Raw genomic sequence first — 21,736 nt, 5'->3', positions numbered from 1 at the left:
AGTTGGTGCAAAATGGCTTAAGGACAACAAAGTCAAGGTATTGGAGTGGCCATCACAAAGCCCTGACCTCAATCCTATAGAACATTTGTTGGCAGAACTGAAAAAGGGTGTGCGAGCAAGGAGACCTACAAACCTGACTCAGTTACACCAGCTCTGTCAGGAGGAATGGGCCAAAATTCACCCAACTTATTGTGGGAAGCTTGTGGAAGGCTACCCGAAACGTTTGACCCAAGTTAAACAATTTCAAGGCAATGCTACCAAATACTAATTGAGTGTATGTAAACTTCTGACCCACTGGGAATGTGATGAAAGAAATAAAAGCTGAAATAAATCATTCTCTCTACTATTATTCTGACATTTCACATCCTTAAAATAAAGTGGTGATCCTAACTGACCTAAGACAGGGAATGTTTACTAGGATTAAATGTCAGGAATTGTGAAAAACGGAGTTTAAATGTATTTGGCTAAGGTGTATGTAAACTTCCGACTTCAACTCTGTATATATAGAGTCCAGTGTGACCTCTCACTTCAGCAAACAATGGAAAAGAGGGGTGCTCAACAACATGACAACAGTGGAGGATGGTGGGAGGAGCTATAGGAGGACAGGCTTATTGTAATGGCTAGAATGGAACCAATGGAACGGAGTCAAACGTGGTTTCCATATGTTTGATCTGTTTGATACTGTTCCATTCCAACCATTACAATGAGCCCGTCCTCCTCTAGCTCCTCCCACCAGCCTCCACTGAATGACAAAAATCATGAGATGGGCTTACCAAGAAAAACTTACCAAATGAAGAGAGGAGTTGGAGCACTCAACAGAAAAAAGCACAAATTGATTTATTTTAGCTCACTTTAATGCGAACAGGATGCGAACAGGATGCGAACAGGTGACGTCAAGCTGACGTCTTCCTCAGAGTGATCTGACCGTTGCACTTAGCTCCTATTTGAGACACAACAATATAAGAAAATAATAATGCTAATATTTCAAGATGTCCTTAGACACTGTGGATCCTAAGGGGATAAACAATTATTTTTCTCTGTCCTCGTTTCTATAATGTTGTTGCCTTGATTTTGGGGGTCTCTGTGTGTCCGGATTCACAGACACCCAAATATCATCTATGCATGTTTTGAAATGGCCGATTGATTAATGAGACACACTATTTCTCTTATTATTACTATTATTTTGTGCAATAATTTGCCATTTACCTTGCAGCATATTATTATTTTCTTACATTGTTGTGTCTCATTGGGCCACTAGGCTAAGTGCAATGGTCACGTCACTCTGAGGAAGACTATCATGTTTAAGTAAGACCCAGATGCAGACAGTGTAGAAGTAAAAAGAGTTTATTACAACCACAGGGGCAGGCAAACGACAGGTCAAGGCAGGCAGGGGTCAGTAATCCAGAAAGGGTGTAATGGGTCCAGAACAGCAGGCAGTCTCAGGGTCAGGGCAGGCAGGGGTCAATAATTCAGAACGGTGGGGTAAGGTACAAAACGGCAGGTAGTCTCAGGGTCAGGGCAGGCAGAACACTCAAAACCAGGTAGGACTAGAAAACAGGAGCAGGAAAACAGGCAGGAGCAGGGAAACAAACGCTTGTAGGTTTTACGAACAAAACTAACTGGCAACAGACAAACAGAGAACACAGGTATAAATACACAGGGGATAATGGGGAAGATGGGCGACACCTGGAGGGGGGTGGAGACAATCACAAAGACAGGTGAAACAGATCAGGGTGTGACAAAGACGTCAGCTTGACGTCAACATCAGTCACCTGTTAGCATCCTGTACAATGGATTAAAGTGAGCTAAAATAAATCAATCTATGCGTTTTTTTACCTCAAAATAGTCCTTTTGGAAGTTTTTCTTGGTAAGCCGTTTTCATATATAGAGTACAGTAATATTTGTTTTTGTCTTGGTGAACACTTATTTGTGATATACATACTATATAGAATAGATGTGGGTGCGTGCATGCTTGATCAGTTGGCCCCATGATGGAGTGAAGTCGAATGATTAGGTTATCTCGCCTGAATAAGTCACGCTCAGTCACTATCACTTGTCTCAGTCTCACGACATATACTGACACCAAAACATGTCAGTCACTCTATGTGATACAAATTATATTTTTTGCTGTGTTTTGTTTGTGCTCATAACAATGTCATAATGTTCCTGGATAGGGCCTTTGTAATTGACGTGGCTATTAGTTCTAATCTCAGTGAGGCTCTTCAGTAATTACCGCTCTGCTCTGGGAGTCACCAGTGAGAGGGTGTCCTGAGCTATGGATCCACTCTAAGCCAGGACATTGAGGAAATGAAAACAACTAATTGGTTAACATTGTTAAGACACTCTGAATGAAGATGAATGGTCATAATGTGTATCTCCCCGAGCACAGAGACAAGCTCAAATTATTGACCAGCCCTTGTCCGAGGCCACCACAGCCCAGGAAGTCAGCTGATTGGCTGTAATGAGTGGTCCGGGTCACTTCCTCTCTCCAGGCCTTTGATGTGAGGGGAGAGGAACTCACCAGAGGAACTCCACCACCCCTGTTCTATCAGTCCCAGACGGCGTGGGAGGAGGGGTTATTTTTAGTGCGACCTTAACCGTGACCCTGCTCCAATGGTTAGCATGTTCAAACCATCTCTGACCATCTCCGGGGTTCTGGCTGCTACTCTAACTTTTGGAGATTAGTGATGATGGACCCCTGTGAGGAGTAGCGTGGGCTCCCTTCCTGCATTCTGGGAAAAGCATGGTTGTTTTGAGTTGAGATGGAGCATGGAGTCTTTACTGTGCACCTACTACCCTGTTTTTAAACTAGAGGAATGGAGAGATGGTGTTACAGACCCCCTAAGGCCATGAAACAAGGCAGATTTCCTCCCCTGTTCTTTCTCTCTAGAAGTATAGTTCTCTTTTACCCAGGTGGTTTTTCTTTGCTGCTGATTTTGGTGTGTAGATCGGTGCTCCCAGTGTTCCCTGCACTGTGTGTGGTGTGTGTGTCATTGCGTCCCAGTCAAGACATTTCTCTCTCTCTCTATCTTTCTCTCTCTCTCTCTATCTTTCTCTCTTAGGCATTGTGTTATTGGAATGATCTCTGCTTTTCTGCTGACCATGGGAAATTTCGGAGGAGATAGAAAAACATTGAGAGAGTGAGAAAGAGAGAGAGAAGAGATAGAGCACAGTAAGGTCTGAATATATCAAGACCATTCTTTGCTTTCTATCTGGGTGCAAATTATATTCTGTCATGGTTTCCCATTTTCTACAGGTTACAAAGGTTCTGCAGGGCATGAATGAAGATTTAGAGAATATATCTTTGTTTATCATTGTATTTCCTTCTGCATCGTCATGCTCCATGACTGCCGTTTCTTCCCATCATCTGCTGTGCTGTTCGTTGTGTGTTGATATCCCACTGGGCACACACTAGTTGAATCAATGTTGTTTCCACGTCATTTCAATGAAATTATGTTGAACCAATGTGAAATTGACGTTGAATTGACATCTGTGCCCAGTGGGATGTGTGAGCAGACCTGTCCTCTGTAATAGCTCACCGTGACCTTTGTGTTAATAGAGCCTGGGATCACAGCTCTCTCTCTCTCTCTCACACACACACACACACACACACACACACACACACACACACACACACACACACACACACACACACACACACACACACACACACACACACACACACACACACACACACACACACACACACACACACGCACACACTTACACATAGGAGAGCAGGAGACAGGCCTGACACAAACCTGCTTGCTCTCTGTAAGCCTGTGCATATTTGTCCAGGCTTTTCTGGGAACTAGGAGAGGAAAATACCTTTCATTTAAACACGTTTGCATTCACTCAGGAATGTCAACAACCAGTCCCCTGGTTCCTTTCTTTGTGTTTGATTATGTGTGTGTAAGCAATCCACGAAAGGGAAAGAGAGAGTGTGTCTGTGTGCATGTGTGTATGTGTGTATGTCTGTGTGTGTGTATATGTCCCATATTTCTTGACTTAATTCCAGCCTGGTATTGAATAATGATGACACAGGGATGACATCAGTCATTGAAGGGAAAAGAGGATGGCATGGCTGGGACCATAGGGTGTGAGGTCTGTCCTTCAGTTGCATGATATACTGGTGACGCACTCAACCGGATCACACTTGGTGTGCTCTGTGTCCAGGACTCCTCCCTCTCACCCCTCTCTATACTGCTGCTAAACCAATGGTCACCAGCCCTAGTCATGGTGAATAATAGGGTGTGCAGGCTTTTGTTCTAGCCCAGCACTAAAAACAGGAGATTCAGTTTAACAAGCTCTTGCAGCTCTCCAGGATCTCTCATAGCCATGTCAATCACACTATGACCCACAGCACGTAGTGCTCCAGTCAAACATGCAGCACAGTAAACTAAGACCAAACACTAATGAAATAGGATCATTCAGGGGTCAGATTGCCCTCTGTGTCTTCCATTGAGTCTTTGTCGAATGTCCATCCTGGTTGCTGAGGTGCTCTAGTATTCTGTGTGCAGTGTGTGTGAAGGTTGTATCTTCTTGTCTGAGATGAGTATGGAGAATGTGTCGCCACCCGCCACTTCTCTTCTGGGCTGAATGCAAAGTGACCAGTGATCCACAGCCCTCAATATACAGAGGTTCAAATATGTAAGACCCTGCTATGCCACCTGCTCTCCCTTATTTAGGAAATGATGTCTCCACTGACTCAGCTAGCACTCTGTGCGTGTGCGTGTGCGTGTGTGTGTGTGTGTGTGTGTGTGTGTGTGTGTGTGTGTGTGTGTGTGTGTGTGTGTGCGTGCATGCGTGCACACAAGTACTGTAGAGCTGCAATGCTGCTATTATTGCCATCAATTATCTGACAGAAGAAGCTGATGGTATTAGGGTCCAGTTTGCTCCGTTCTAAATTCAAAAACACATATTGTACTATGGGCTCTACAGTGGGGTCCAGAATTATTGGATCCCTTGATAAAGATGAGCAGGTTTTTGGCTAAAATATCCTGATACTTGGTAACGCTCATGATGCCGTTGACCTTAACAAGGACCCCAGGACCAGTGGAAGGAAAATAGCCCCATAACATCAAAGATCCACCACCATATTTTACAGTAGGGATGAGTTATTCTACGTATGCATTGGGGTATTGAAAACAGGGGATCCAATCATTTTGATCCCTATCTTTTAGTGATTTTATTATTACTTCTTAATTAAAATGTCTTTCTCTGAGCAATTATATTAGTTTAAAATAATATCATTTTTCCCTGAAAAATTGCATACAATTATTTATTTTATACTTTTTTTGCTCATCTTCATCAAGCCATCCAATAATTTTGGACTCCATAGTATATTAGGAGACCACAGAACTGTTTACGCCTCAAATAGATCAAAGGAGGCTATGCACCCTGCTTTATGTAAGGATTACAGAAGCGTGGAAAATGCAACTGGAATAATATTGACGATGTTGATATTGTGAGAAAATGGATTTTGGCAGGCACAGAATGTGTTCCCCTACAGCATTTATCTCCACAGCTTTCATGTAAACACACACACTCCAGAAGAAGGGAGCTTCACCTTCACACGATAGACCGTGGGGAATGAGAGAGGGGCCTGACGTGCGTGCGTGTTTGTGTGTGTATGTGCGTGCGTGTGTGTGCAGGTGTGTGTGTCTTGCTACATTGAGGCATTGCATTCAACTTGTCATCTTAAACAATAAGGAGGAAATATATTTCATTCTTGCCAGGCTGAAATGTACACACACAAACCCTGTAATCCTACAGTGAAGGACCGCACTTCACACACGTCCCACAACACGCACTTGATTTAGTGATGATACTGATTCTTTGACGCACAGTTGATGATGATGGAGTGTGTGTCGCTGTGGTTCTTTATCATATTAGAGAGAGATGATCCCATCTGAAATACACACACACAGATCCTGGTGATGATGATGTAGCTGTGTGGTTGTGTATCGTGTTTGAGGAAGCTGGTTCTTCCCGTAACATATTAGGATATGCTGAAGGCTCTCTCTTCCCTGATTAAAGACCCTGATCTCTGAGTAGGACACACGCTACATCCTTAATCCCTCCCACCGGATGTGTGTGTGTTTGTGTGTGTGTGTATGTGTGTGCGTCCGTGTGTAGCACATGGAGATATGTAAAATGTACTCCTCAGTCATAAATGTCCATGTTTGCGCCGCCTCATTAGCTAGCTTGTGGCGCAATCGGTAGAGGCGCTTGAGGGAGGACGATCACGTGTGTTTGTGAAGCAGAGGTCCCGGGTTTGAGACAGGTATGTGCCGAATCGGGAGGAAGTGGTATTCGCTAAGCAAGCAGTGTGACGTCCTTTACACGTGCGTGCGTGCATGTGTGAGTGAGCTTTGCCTGCTGCATATCACCATGACAACCGGCCTGATGGAGAGGACCATGTTGGTTGTGCTATATGTGCGTGTGTGTTTATGAAAGAGAGAGAGATAGAAAGGGGGGATCTAACAAGCTATCTGTACATCCTTCCAGTCTTGAGTGGGCTATTTATACTGATTATGTTAACAGCAGGCTAACTAAGCTACAGTACTAGGCCTCTATCTGTCTGGATCAGTGTGTCTGTGCCTGAGAGCAGAGTGGATGACTTACAGCCCATATTGACACTGCTCAGCCCTGGAAGGTCCATGTACGGTCCAGGGTGTCTTTATGCAGCTCTATGGGAATAAATAAGCTGTAAATTATCTATAACCAATGTATTACCTTTGACCTAATTATATATATTTTTGTAGTACTAGTAGTTTATTTCATTTGTACATGTAGGCCGTACTTGGCAGCTAAAAGCTGAACTGCAGTACACAACACATACAAGTAAAGAAAAAAATAATAGAACATTGCTTGAAACGTAAAACAAACAAGTATCAAGTTTCTAGCTTCAGAGGGTGCCTGCGTTTGGTGAAGGCATCTACCGGTATTCTGCTGGCAGCCGACTTGGATGGCAGCTGAGTTGGATGGTAGGGACAGTGTTGGTATTGATGGTGGTGATGGAGTTAGCTCGCTGGAGTTGTTCTCAGACAAGACATTGTTCTCGTCATTCCTCAGCTCTCTCGTACCTACTGGACGACTCCTCCACCATCGATGTGTAGCACCCACTTGGGTGATGCTTCTTCTACTGCCGATTTGTCCGCTAAAAGCTCACCACACATCAGTCCAATGTATGAAGTCACCCTCAACCAGTGCAGGGCGGTGTATTATTCAAGGATTCAGAGAAACACCACAGAGGAGAGAGGAGTCAGAGAGCAGAACACATTCCCATTTATATGTTCTGTGGCTCTGCAGACAGTCATTAAGGATGCAATTTGGAGATCCAAGCTATTCCTTGAGAGAAGTTGAAGTTTTACAGATGGATACCTAACTCTTTAATTCTCTCTCCCTGTCTTTCTCTCGTTCTCTCTCCCTGTCTTTCTCTCGTTCTCTCTCCCTGTCTTTCTCTCGTTCTCTCTCCCTGTCTTTCTCTCGTTCTCTCTCCCTGTCTTTCTCTCGTTCTCTCTCCCTGTCTTTCTCTCGTTCTCTCTCCCTGTCTTTCTCTCGTTCTCTCTCCCTGCCTTTCTCTCGTTCTCTCTCCCTGCCTTTCTCTCATTCTCTCTCCCTGTCTTTCTCTCATTCTCTCTCCCTGTCTTTCTCTCATTCTCTCTCCCTGTCTTTCTCTCATTCTCTCTCCCTGTCTTTCTCTCGTTCTCCCTAATAGATGCAGATCTACATGTATAACTCGGATGACTTTGACAGCCTCAGTGCTGCAATACGTCAGAAGAGGATCATTGCAGTGATGTCGGTCTTCTTTCAGGTGAGAACATTTGTCTCGTATTTCTGGCTTTTCACTCATAGGGTTTTGATGACCCTATAGCAATCTATATGGCCCATGGAACAACACAATGACTCACTCTAAATCAATGCACATATCAGAAGTGAAACACAACATTACTGTTTTACCATCACTGCTGGGGAAGAAACACATTAATAACCTTGGAAAATAAATGTGTTTCTTGTGTTGTCCGTGAGCACTGTGTTTATCTGTGCGACTGACTTGGGTCTGTATTGTCTTAAGTGGAGATATAAGTGTTGGTTGGCCTGAGTGTGTGGGTCTGTTGAGCTAGCAGTGGGCGGGGTCATTGTCAACTCCATCACTCTGAATTGGCAGGATTAAAAGTTCATTTGATGCCATCGATTGCGTAAGTGGGCTTTTACTTGGCCCATTACCTTTCCTTTAATACACCCTTACACACACCGAGAGACATACACACTCACCAACACATGCACACCAACGTTTGCATGGTCCTCCAGTCCTCTTAGGTCCAGATTGGGCATTCTTTACTTGCGTCCACTGAATTACAATGACTGTCTTCCTGCTCTCCCTCTCTCCCTTGCTCCATCTCTCTCTCTCAACCTCTCCCTTTGTCTCTCTCGCTCACCCTCTCTCCCCCTGTCTCTCCTACCAAGCACTGCAACACCCCCCCACACACACACATTATTTTACCATGAAGAATCAGATAATGCACATCTCTACACCTCAGAGGTTGAATTGGAGCTGTGCCCTCAATAATTAGGCAGAGATGTATGTATGTATGTATGTATGGGTCTCCAGAGATTCCACCTATGCATTTGTTCTAATACAAATATGAGTATTTGTGGGTGCGCTCTTAATAATATATTTTTTCTATCTTTGATCTCCTCAAACTCAAACACTTGCTCCTCTCTCAAACAGTAACCTGCACCTGTGTGGGTGGGTGTGTGTCTGCATGTGTAAACATGTGGAATACAGAGCACAGGGAAATGGAAAGACTTAATGTCACACACACAGCTTCAGAACACTTTCCCTAAACCCCTGAAGATAGCAGACAAAACGTTGTCTTCTATAGAGGAGTGTGTGTACCCCTGAACGAGATCACACAGTAATAAACACGTGCAACCACACACACACACACACACACTCAGTGAACCACCAAACTGATTGTCAGAGAGCCAGTATCTGGCAGGCCTGGAGAGTGGATGTATCCCTCGGGGGTGGTTATCGTGAAGAGGTATCCTGTTAAAAAGTGAGGCATTCCTCTATGGTGATAACCGTAAAGCTCCTCTCCTCTGTCTGCCAAGTTACACATCCCCATCAGGCCGCTTAAAAAACAACAACTAACTAATAGCAACCTCGCCTGATTACAGAGAATAAATCAGCTCATAAAATGACTACAGCAATTGACCAATCAAGTGACCTCTTCAAGGAGTGTCATATTCATGTGTGTGTACTGTATATATGCTGAGTGTACAAAACATGATGAACTTTCAATGACATAGACTGAGCAGGTGAATCCAAGTGAATGTTATGATCCCTTATTGATGTCACTCATTAAATCCACTTCAGGCAGTGTAGATCACCACCTTCCGGAGTCAATCACCACCTTCCGGAGACACCTGAAACCCCACCTCTTTAAGGAATACCTAGGATAGGATAAAGTAATCCTTCTAACCCCCCCCCTTAAAAGAGCCCCCCTTAAAAGAGTTAGATGCACTATTGTAAAGTGGTTGTTCCACTGGATATCATAAGGTGAATGCACCAATTTGTAAGTCGCTCTGGATAAGAGCGTCTGCTAAATGACTTAAATGTAAATGTAAATGTAGATGAAGGGGAGGAGACAGGTTACAGAAGTAATTTTAAGTCTCGAGATAATTGAGACATGGATTGTGTATGTGTGTCATACAGAGGGTGAATGGGCAAGACAAAAGATTGAAGTGCCTTTGTATGGAGTTTGGTAGTAGGTGCCAGGTGCACTGGTTAAGAATGGCAAGTCTGCTGTGTTTTTCACGCTCAACAGTTTCCCGTGTGTATCAAGAATGGTTCTCCACCCAATGGACATCCAGCCAACTTGGCACAATTGTGGGATGCTTTGGAGTCAACATGGGCCAACATCCCTGTGGAACGCTTTCGACACCTTGTAAAGTCCATAACCCGACGAATTGAGGCTGTTCTGAGGTTAAAAGGGGATGCAACTCAATATTAGGAAGGTGTTCCACTCAGTGTACATCTGTGTGTGTGTCTCAGTCAGCGTGTGTGTGTTTGGTATTTGGTATTTTATTAGGATCCCCCATTAGCTGTTGCAGCAGATCTTCTTCCTGGGGTCCACACAAAGCATGGAAAATGACATAATACAGAACATTAATAGACAAGGACAGCTCAAGGACAGAACTACATCAATTTAAAAAAGGCACACATAGCCTACATATCAATACATACACACAAACTATCTAGGTCAAATAGGAAGGAGGAGTTGATCCGTGAGGTGTTGTGTGTGTGTGTGTGTGGTGATTAGATTGCTCTCCTCTCACTGTGGCATGTATTAATTAAATGATGTATGTTGCCATACAGGACAAATTGTCCCTATCGTCTCGTGTGAGCTCAGGGCTGCGGCTTCCATTGCTTTTGCGGCCCACTCTCGTGCTGTGCCCAGCCCCCTGATTGAAATAGATTTTAGTAGAAACGTCTATCATTAGAGTTTTATTGGCTTATTTACAGTCCACATGCTCAGTGATGCACCATACAGTCATTCAGATAAACACACGTGTGAGTAGAGCAGACCAGACCCAGCATCGCTCACAGAGGCTTACTACTCACTGGAGTTACTATGGTAACAGGACGTTTACTTCTGATCAACTCAGCCAAGGTGTACAGTACATTAAGGAGAGGCAGTCTTACATGTGATGCAGCCATAGAAAATGTGTTGATGGAGGAGTTTTTTGTCTTCTATTTAGGTGACTCTCCATTTCTCACTAAATCAATTACCTCCAAATGAAGTTAATTACACTATTTGCCAACAGTGCTAAACCCTACAGTGCTGCTTCCAATTCAGCAGAGTACTTGCTACTGGAGGAGAAATTAGTTCTAGCTTTTAACAGAGAAACAAAATTAATTCAATGTAATTTGCTGTAGTTGCATTTAGCCATTTCTTAGTTAAGTGGTAAATTGAGGAGGAGGTGAGGCCTGGTACTGTAGTGTACAGGTAGATTATGCTTTGGCACTCGAGCCAGGGTTGTTGTTGATGAAGCGGGATGGCCTAGCCACTTAGTCTCTGCTTCCTCTCTGTGACACCAGTCGCCCTAGTTACAGAGGGACATTTCTCAGCTTAAAGAATGGACTGCCACCGACGTCACTGTCCTCAGAAACAAGATGGAGCTCTTTACATTTATATCGGCGCAGATTAAGTTTCTGTTACTTCATTAGGTGTGACTTCTCCCTCTTAATTGATCATAGGTGCTATTTTTACATGTATAGATATGATAAAGGTCCAAACGCAATAAGCACACTTGCGAGAAAGTGACACAGCTATTCTTTAGCGCTCACGTCGTTGGGAAGGCAAACGCAGGTGTTTCAACTGCTCTCTGACATTGCAGAGATATCCTCGTTTGTCGAACAATCCCCTCTCTCCGATTCGCCTGCACTGCAATTAAAGCCTCATGGTGCAATGAGCCAAGAGTCTCTTGAAGGTACAGTAGCTTCATTTTCAGTTGCCCTTTATTCTTCACTTCACTGTTTTATGTGACTGTAAGGAGATACAGAGAGATTCAACAGGCCTTTTGGACTGGTGATAGTAAAGAGAAGTCAGGGAGAAAGAATCAGTGCTGTTGGATAGATGATAAAGAGATGAGATGTCACGTGGCACTGGCCTGATCTTTCTGCCGTGTCATTGTAGTGTGGTGTGGTGAGTCAGGCTGCCTGTGTGGGGAGAAGAGAGGGACTGTGCTGTGGTACTGGCAATGCAGAGACAGACACAGTGTGTGACCCCATGGAGGAGGTTCACATGGGACAGAGCTGTGGGTTTAACAGACAATCATTAATAATGAAACTATAATTCCCTTGGTCACGCTCTCCATCGCTCTCTCTCTGCCTCCCTCCCTACCTGTTTTTTTCCTATCACCCCTGTCTCTATCTTTGAAGCCATCTCTCTCTTCCTCTCTCAGTCTGTCTTCGCAGAGGGCTATCTTAAGTAGGAAGATTTAGCGCAGGGCTCTGCTTAAATAAAACCCCAGTGCTGCTACAATCATTCAGTACTCTCTGTGGTCTGCCATCCACCAGAAACACGTTTCTTTGATGTGTTTAAGAATAGCGGGACAGTGGGAGAGAACTCGAAGAAGTGTGGTAGATGTGCGATGCCTCACACGGTGACTGGAAACAGAGGAACAGAGGAAGACAGTAGGTGGTGACGGAGGTGGCTGAAGAATAGACCTGGACTCAGGGGGTAACTGAACAACAGAGGAGTGCCATGGGAGGGTTAGGAAGAAAGGAAGGTAACAGTGAAGGTTGCCCCTGAAACTGTGTGGTTACTCTCTGATCCTTTTCACATTGATGTCCTACAGTAGGGGTCTTCCTAGTCTCTCAATGCAGGGAGACAATGAAAGAAAACCATTGATTGAAGTGTGTTGAAGCTCAGTGTGGGGCTTTATCCCAATTAGGGTTGAAAAGGGAGGGTGTTTTACTTTAAACTTTAAAAGTTTACCAGTAAACTACCAGAATTTGTGTATCTTTCAAGGATGTTATGTAATCTATCACAAGACATCTAGTGGCGATTTTGGGTAATTCAGATTATCACAGGTGTCTAATTATCTTTGGCCCTCTGTGTGGCCTTATCACATGTAAAATATATGAAATAATTATAAAGGATTGTTAAAAAAAAAAAAATAGAATGAAAACATTATCCTAATTATAAACCATCAACTTAGTGAATACAATTGGTGTTTAAAATGAGGATTTCAGCATTTTTTTTATGGACATTTATTTATTTCACTATGGCAATATGCATTTGTTGTCAGTGTCGTGGCGTCAAATCCCATTGTTGATTAGATGCTTTTTTCATTAATTTCACAATTTTATCTTGAACCATATGGTCTATCCACTAGATACTCATGTTTCTAGTGTCATGAACACATATCATCAATTAATACTACACTATAAACGCAACATGCAACAATTTCAAAGATTTTACTGAGTTACAGTTCATATAATAAAATCTGTGAAATGAAGTAAATTCATTAGGTCCTAATCTATGGATTTCACATTACTGGGAATACAGATTTGCATCTGCTGGTCACAGATACCTTAATGAAAAAGGAAGGGGGTGGGATCAGAAAACCAGTCAGTATCTAGTGTGACCTCCATTTGCCTCATGCAGCAAGATACATCTCCTTTGCATAAAGTTGATTAGGCTGTTGATTATGGTCTTCGGAATGTTGTCCCACTCCACTTCAATGGCTGTGCGAAGTTGCTGGATATTGTCAGGAACTGGAACACGCTGTCGTACACGTCGATCCAGAGCATCCCTAACATGCTCAATAGGTTACATGTCTGATGAGTATGCAGGTAATGGAAGAATTGGGAATTGTTCAGCTTCAAGGAATTGTGTACAGATCATTGCGACATGGGGTCGTGCATTATCATGCTGAAACATGAGGTGATGGCGACGAATGAATGGCACGACAATGGGCATCAGGATGTCATCAAGGTATCACTGTGCATTCAAATTGCCATTGATAAAATGCAATTGTGTTCATTGTCCATATCTTATGCCTGCCCATACCATAACCCCACTGCCTCTACCAACCTGTACCCCCCACATTGACTCGGTACCGGTACCCCCTGTATATAGCTTCATTATTGTTATTTTATTGTGTTACTTTTTATTACATTTTAAAAATTTTGTTTATTTAGTCAATATTTTCTTAACCTTTCACGAGCCTCTACCCCGGGTCCGGGATCACCCCCCACCCCCCCCACACACTGATTAGCATAGCTAGCATAGCTTCACAAGTAGATAGTAGCATCTAAATATCATTAAATCACAAGTCCAAGACACCAGATGAAAGATACACATCTTGTGAATAAAGCCACCATTTCAGATTTTTCAAATGTTTTACAGGGAAGACACAATATGTAAATCTATTAGCTAAACACGTTAGCAAAATACACCACTTTTCTAACTCCATCAGTTTCTTACTCCTTCAGGTGCTATCACCAATTCGGCTCAACTAAGATATTGATAGCCAATAACCTATAAAAAACCTCTTCAGATGACAGTCTGATAACATATTTATGGTATAGGATAGGTGTTGTTAGAAAAAAGTGCATATTTCAGGTAGAAATCACAGTTTACAATTGCACCGACCATCACAAATCGACTAGAATTACTAGATAGAGCAACGTGTATGACCAATTTACTCATCATAAAACATTTCATAAAAATAGACAAAGCATAGCAATGGAAAGACCCAGTTCTTGTGATTTCAGACCATATTTCAGATTTTCTAAGCGTTTTTCAGCGAAAACACAATAAATCGATAAGTTAGCATACCACATGTGCAAACGTTACCAGAGCATCGATTCCAGCCAAAGAGCGCTATAACGTAATCACCGCCAAAATATATTAATTTTTTCACTAACCTTCTCAGAATTCTTCCGATGACACTCCTGTAACATCATTTTACAATATACATATACAGTTTGTTCGAAAAGGTGCATATTTAGCCATACAAAACCGTGGTTACACAATACAAATACTAGGAAATCAAGCCTCAATATGTCTGACGTCATCTATCAGAGTGATCTAGTTTAATTGAAAGCTAATCATATACTTGACTAAAAAATACAGGGTTGACAGGAATCGAAAGACAAATTAGTTCTTAATGCAACCGCTGATTTACATTTTTAAAATTATCCTTACTTTTCAATACAGGGTTCGCCAAGTGAAGCTATACCAAACAAAATGGCGAAATATGCGTTTAAAATATTTCGACAGAAACACGATTTATCATATTAAATATTGCTTACTTTGAGCTGTTCTTCCATCATATTCTTGGGCAATGTATCCTTTCTATGTTATAAACGTCTTTTGGTCGATAGATGTCCTCTGTCCTTCGAAATGTCCACCACCAACGACCGACACCCCAAAACGTGTCCAAAGTTTCAGAGTGCACAACAAATAAATTCCTCAAAATCGCACTAAACGGATATAAATTGCTATAAAACGGTTCAAATTAACTACGTTATGATGTTTTTAACAACTATAACGACTGAAAACATGACCGGAGAAATATTGCTGGTTAGACAACGATTTGGAACGAGGCAAGTCCGATGGCCTTCACGCTTCAGGCGCACGACGAGAAAGGGCGGTCCCTATACATTTTGGTCTTTTATAATGGCTGTGAATGTCCCATCGATTTCATTCAAAACGTGATGACGTACAGACACCCAGAGGAAGACGTAGGCAGTGTCGGTTTCTTCATAGCATTCACTGTCGCCTTAAAAACAGACTCCAGATCAGAGGTAAAAATTTCTGAAATCTGAACCCTGTCATGAAAAGTGCTGTAGAAATTGTTCTGTACCACTCAGAGACAAAATTCCAACTTCTATAGAAACTAGAAGGTGTTTTCTATCCAATAATAACAATAATATGCATATTGTACGATCAAGAATTTAGCACGAGGCAGTTTAATTTGGAGACCCAAATATGCTAATGCGGAACAGCACCCCATATAGTTGCAAGAAGTTAACTCCATTTCTTGAACTGCATTGTTGGTTAAGGGCTTGTAAGTAAGCATTTCACGTTAAGGTCTACACCTGTTGTGTTCGGCACATGTGACAAATCACATTTGATTTGATTTTGAGTATGGGGCACTCTGTTCACACCGTTGACATTTACATTTAAAATGTTTGTCATTTAGCAGAAGCTCTTATCCAGAGCGTTTTACAGTTAGTGCATTCATATTAAGATAGCTTTGTGAGACAACCACATATCACAGGCATAGTAAATATGCTGGGCTGAGCGGGAGCTGCCCTCCTGTAGGGGAGGGAGGGCCAAGAGACCAGGGTTGGGGTGTAGAGTTTGAGTATAGCCTGAAGGTAGGGCAGAGCAGTTCTTCTTGCTGCTCCGTAGGCAAGCGCCATGGTCTTGTAATGGATACGAGCTTTGACTGGAAGCCAGTGGAGTGTGCGGAGGAGCGTGGTGAAATGGGAAATCTTGGGAAGGTTGAGAACCAGGTGGGCTGCAACGATCTGGATAAGTTGCAGGGGTTTGATGGCAAAAGCGGGGAGCCCAGCCAACAGCGAGTTGCAGTAGTCCAGACAGGAGATGACGAGCCTGAAATATTTGGTATTTGGTATTTTATTAGTATCCCCATTATCTGTTGCGAAAGCAGAAGCTACTCTTCCTGGGGTCCACACAAAACATGAAACATGACATAATACAGAATATGAATAGAAAAAAACAGCTCAAGGACAGAACTACATCAGTTTAAAAAAGGCACACATACTGTAGCCAACATATCAATACATACACACAAACAATCTAGGTCAAATAGGGGAGAGGTGTTGTGCCGTGAGGTGTTGCTTTATCTGTTTTTTTAAACCAGGTTTGCTGTTTATTTGAGCAATATGAGATCGGAGGGAGTTCCATGCAATAATGGCTTTATATAATACTGTACGCTTTCTTGAATTTGTTCTGGATTTGTGGACTGTGAAAAAAAACCTGGTGGCATGTCTGGTGGGGTAAGTGTGTGTGTTAGAGCTTAATGCATTAATGTTTCTTATAAAAAGAAGTAGTTATGCAGTCAGTCTCTCCTCAACTCTTAGCCAAGGGAGATTGGTATGCAAAGTATTTACAGTATATTAGCCCTCTGAATACAACGAAAACCAAGAAGTGCCACTCTGTTCTTGGCCACAGAAGTAGCTTAACTCGGTCTTTCTTTGCAGTTCTCGACCACACAACTGTAATCAAGATAAGACAAAACTAGAGCCTACAGGACTTGCTTTTTGGAATGTGGTGTCAAAAAAGCAGAGCATCTCCCGAGTGGCGCAGCGGTCTAAGGCACTGCATCACAGTGCTATAGGCGTCACTACAGATCCGGGTTCGAGACCGGGCTGTGTCGTAGCCGGCCGCGATCGGGAGACCCATGAGGCGGCGCACAATTGGCCCAGTGTAGTCCAGGTTAGGGGAGGATTTGGCCGGCCGGAATGACCTTGTCCCATCGCTTTCTAGCAACTCCTGTGGTAGGCTGGGCGCATGCACCCTGACACAGTCGCCAGTTGGATGGTGTTTCCTCCGATCTGGGTTAAGCGAGCAGTGTGTCAAGAAGCAGTGCAACTTGGCATGGTCGTGTTTCAGAGGACGCATTGCTCTCGACCTTCGACTCTCCCGAGTCCGTATGGGAGTTGCTGCGATGGGACAAGACTGTAACTATCAATTGGAATTCACAAAAATTGGAGCAAAAAAGGGGCTAAAAAAAGTATAATAATATATAGTGTGTGTATATATATATATATACACTACGGGTCAAAGGTTTGGACACACCTACTCATTCAAGGGTTTTTCTTTATTTTGACTATTTTCTACATTGTAGAATAATACTGAAGACATCAAAACTATGAAATAACACGTATGGAATCATATAGAAACCAAAAACTGTTAAACAAATCAAAATATATTTTATATTTGAGATTCTTCAAATAGCCATCCTTTGCCTTGATGACAGCTTTGCACACTCTTAGCATTCTCTCAACCAGCTTCACCTGGAATGCTTTTCCAACAGTCTTGAAGGAGTTCCCACATATGCTGAGCTCTTGTTAGCTGCTTTTCATTCACTCTATGGTACAACTCATCCCAAACCATGTCAACTGAGTTGAGGTTGGGTGATTGTGGGGGCCAGGTCATCTGATGCAGCACTCCATCACTCTCCTTCTTGGTCAAATAGTCCTTACAGAGCCCAGAGGTGTGTTGGGTCATTGTCCTGTTGAAAAACAAATGATAGTCCCACTAATGGCGTATCGCTGCAGAATGCTGTGGTAGCAATGTTGGTTAAGTGTGCCTTGAATTCTAAATAAATCACAGACAGTGTCACCAGAAAAGCACCCCCACACCATCACACTTCTTCCTCCATGCTTCACTGTGGGAACCACACATGCGGATATCATCCATTCACCTACTCTGCGTCTCACAAAGACACAGCGGTTGGAACCAAAAATCAAAATTTGGGCTCATGAACAAAGGACAGATTTCCACCGGTCTAATGTCCATTGCTCGTGTTTCTAGGCCCAAGCAAGTCTCTTCTTCTTATTGGTGTCCTTTAGTAGTGGTTTCTTTGCAGCAATTCGACCATGGAGGCCTGATTCACGCAGTTTCCTCTGAACAGTTGATGTTGAGATGTGTCTGTTACTTGAACCCTGTGAAGCATTTATTTGCGCTGCAATTTCTGAAGATGGTAACTTTAATGAACTTATCCTCTGCAGTAGAGGTAACTTTGGGTCTTCCTTTTCTGTGGCGGACCTCATGAGAGCCAGTTTCATCATAGCACTTGATGGTTTTTACACCTGCACTTGAAGAAACTTAAAAAATTCTTGAAATGTTCCGGATTGACTGACCTTCATGTCTTAAAGTAATGATGGACTGTCGTTTCTCTTTGCTTATTTGAGCTGTTCTTGCCATAATATGGACTTGGTATTTTACCAAATAAGGTTATCTTCTGTATACCACCGCTACCTTGTCACAACACAGCTGATTGGCTCAAACGCATTAAAAAGGAAAGAAATTCCACAAATGTACTTTTAAGAAGGCACACCTGTTAATTGAAATGCATTCCAGGTGATTACCTCATGAAGCTGTTTGATTTGTTTAACACTTTTCTGGTTACTACATGATTCCGTATGTGTTATTTCATAGTTTTGATGTCTTCACTATTATTATACAATTTTGAAAATATTACAAATAAAGAAAAACCCTGGAATGAGTAGGTGTGTCCAAACTTTTGACCGGTACTGTATATATGTTCTACTGCTAGACCTAAAAAATTATTGGTCGACCAACAGCCTATCAACCAAACAATCGACTATTTGGGGTTAGCCCTAGTGTGTAGCTGTAGGACCAACGTATGTATAGAGTCTGTTGACATCCTGTGTATTGCTCCTCCAGCTCAGGTCACAGACCTCTGATTGACTCTGATTTTCCATCACCAAGACACTCACTCTCTCTCTCAATTCAATTTGCTTTATTGGCATGACGTAACAGTGTACATATTGCCAAAGCTTATTTACAATATAAAAATGAGAATCAAAATTGTCAACGGGACAACAGTAACAACAATAACCAAATGTCAAAATAACCATACATTGAACAATAACAATAAACATACAGTAGAAGACATGTGCAGGTTGATTGGTCTGTCAGACACTGTCCCTCAACTTATGACAGGCAGCAATGTAGTGCGCTGCCAACCCACAGCTATCTGCGTCCTCCCCCAACAGGACGGGTAGCCTATTCTCATCAGAGAGGTCTTTGAAACCTTGAATAATAGTTTCAAATTTGGGGAAATGACACTCTAATTGTTTTATATTTTTGACATTTTGTCAGGAAATGCAGCTCCGTCTCAGGTTCTGCTGTTGTGCAGTGGTTGCACAGTCTTTCCTCTACAGGGAGCCAGGTTTTCCTGTGTCTACCCTTCTCAATGGCAAGGCTGTGCTCACTGAGCCTGTACTTTGTCAAGGTTTTTCTAAGGTTTTGATCAGTAACCATAGCCACGGTGTACTGTCGATTTAGGGCCAGATAGCACTGCATTTTGCTTTGTGTTTGTGCTTGTGTTTCCCAATAAGCAATGTAGTTTTGTTTTGACTGTGTTGTAATTTGGTTTATCCTGATTGATTGGATGTTCTGGTCCTGAGGCTTCAGTGTGTTAGTAGAACAGGTTTGTGAACTCAGCCCCAGGACCAGCTGGATGAGGGGACTCGTTTCTTTGCTCAGCTCTTGTCATTGCAGGGCTTGGTAGTGATATGAGAGGGGGTCACTGTATTTTAGATGTTTCCAAAACTTAATTGGTCTTTTTTGAGTTTTTATTGTAGTTTTCCTCTGGACATGTAGGAGAATCTTACAGAACTCTGCATGCAGGGTTTCAATGGGATGTTTGTCCCATTTGATGAAATCTTGTTTTGCAAGTGGACCCCACACCTCGCTGCCATAAAGTGCAATTGGTTCAATGACATATTCAATTAGTTTTAGCCAAATTTTAATAGGTATTTGAATTTGCTTTTTAATGGCGTAGAATGCCCTGCGAGCTTTCTCTCTCAGTTCATTCACTGCCTCATTAAGGTGTCCAGTTGAGCTTATTTTTAAACCTAAGTAATTGTAGTGTGTGCAGTACTCTATATATTTTGTACCAATTGAGAACTTTGGTCTAATTCCCTGAGATCTGGATCTTCTCTGGAAAATCATTATTTTAGTCTCTCTCTCTCTCTCTCTCTCTCTCTCTCTCTCTCTCTCTCTCTCTCTCTCTCTCTCTCTCTCTCTCTCTCTCTCTCTCTCTCTCTCTCTCTCTCTCTCTCTCTCTCTCTCTCTCTCTCTCTCTCTCTCTCTCTCTCTCTCTCTCTCTCTCTCTCTCTCTCTCTCTCTCTCTCTCTCTCTCTCTCTCTCTCTTTCTCTCTCTCTCTCTCTCTCTCTCTCTCTCTCTCTCTCTCTCTCTCTCTCTCTCTCTCTCAGTGGAAGTATCAGAGGTGTTACACAATGTCTTACATGTTTTCCAGACTCTAATGTGTATCTCCTGCTCCTCTCCTGTTCTCAGGTGGGACTGAAGGACAACCCAGCAGTGGACCCCATTATCCATGGCCTGAGGGGCGTGGTTCATCATGGTGAGTGACACATCCATCACCCAATCATTCCAGGAGGGAATTCACCAATCATTGGCCTACAACATTTGTTCATTGAGGATCACAACATAATTTTTTCCAAAGTTGCATGTAACGCTGCAATATCTCAGCCATTTTTCATTTCTGTTTGTGTAGTTTGTTGTTGTTGCAAGTACCTAATTATAGAGAACATACCCCAGGTTGCCCCCAGGAGTTTCTACAGACAAAAGAAACTAGGTTGTTTTAAAAACCACTCCCCTAAAGCAGAATTATCTTTTTATCCCTGATGCACCCCTTTCAAACAATAATGAACACAGTCTTTTATAAAAGTTGGCACAACCATAGCATGTAGTTACATGAAGTATTCATGGAATCATCTCAGGCTTAAAGTGACTAAGGGGGCAACATTTTGGGGGGGTTTGCATTGGCAGCAATAACCTCAACCATACATCTGTAGTTGCGATCAAACCGACCTGTACAATGGTCAGGAGGAATTTTGGACCATTCCTCTTCACAAAACTGTTTCAGTTCAGCAATATTCTTGGGATGTCTGGTGTGAACTGTTAACTTGAGGTCATGCCACAGCATCTCAATTGAGGTCAGGACTCTGACTGGGCCACTTCAGAAGGTGTATTTTCTTCCGTTGAAGCCATTCTGTTGTTGATTTACTTCTGTGTTTTGGGTCGTTGTCCTGTTGCATCACCTAACTTCTGTTGAGCTTCAATTGGCGGGAAGATAGCCTAACATTCTCCTGCAAAATGTCTTGATAAACTTGGGAATATATTTTTCCGTTGATGATAGCAAGCTGTACAGGCCCTGAGGCAGCAAAGCAGCCCCAAACCATGATGCTCCCTCTACCATACTTTACAGTTGGGATGAGGTTTTGATGTTGTGTGTTCCTTCCAAACAACTCAACTGTAGTTTCATCTGTCCACAGAACATTTTGCCAGTAGCGCTGTGGAACATCCAGGTGCACTTTTGCGAACTTTAGACGTGCAGCAATGTTTTTTTTGGACAGCAGTGGCTTCTTTCTTGGTGTCCTCCCATGAACACCATTCTTGT

At 42.7% G+C, this 21,736-nt stretch overlaps 1 protein-coding gene across 2 annotated transcripts in view; it reads left to right on the top strand.

Annotated features, from left to right (window-relative positions):
- Positions 1-21,736, top strand: part of LOC139557651 (receptor-type tyrosine-protein phosphatase gamma-like) — a 335,846-nt gene that overhangs the window by 245,479 nt on the left and 68,631 nt on the right. For both annotated transcript variants that reach the window (XM_071372734.1, XM_071372725.1), the window contains exons 5-6: positions 7,724-7,819; positions 20,611-20,677. In XM_071372734.1, the coding sequence (XP_071228835.1) occupies positions 7,724-7,819; positions 20,611-20,677 (163 nt within the window). The remainder of the gene's footprint in view (positions 1-7,723; positions 7,820-20,610; positions 20,678-21,736) is intronic.

The sequence above is a fragment of the Salvelinus alpinus genome, chromosome 2, assembly GCF_045679555.1.
Source record: "Salvelinus alpinus chromosome 2, SLU_Salpinus.1, whole genome shotgun sequence".
In the NCBI taxonomy this organism is placed as follows: Eukaryota; Metazoa; Chordata; class Actinopteri; order Salmoniformes; family Salmonidae; genus Salvelinus; species Salvelinus alpinus.
The sequence above is the reverse complement of the archived record's forward strand: the minus strand, read 5'-3'. Positions and strand labels throughout refer to the sequence as shown.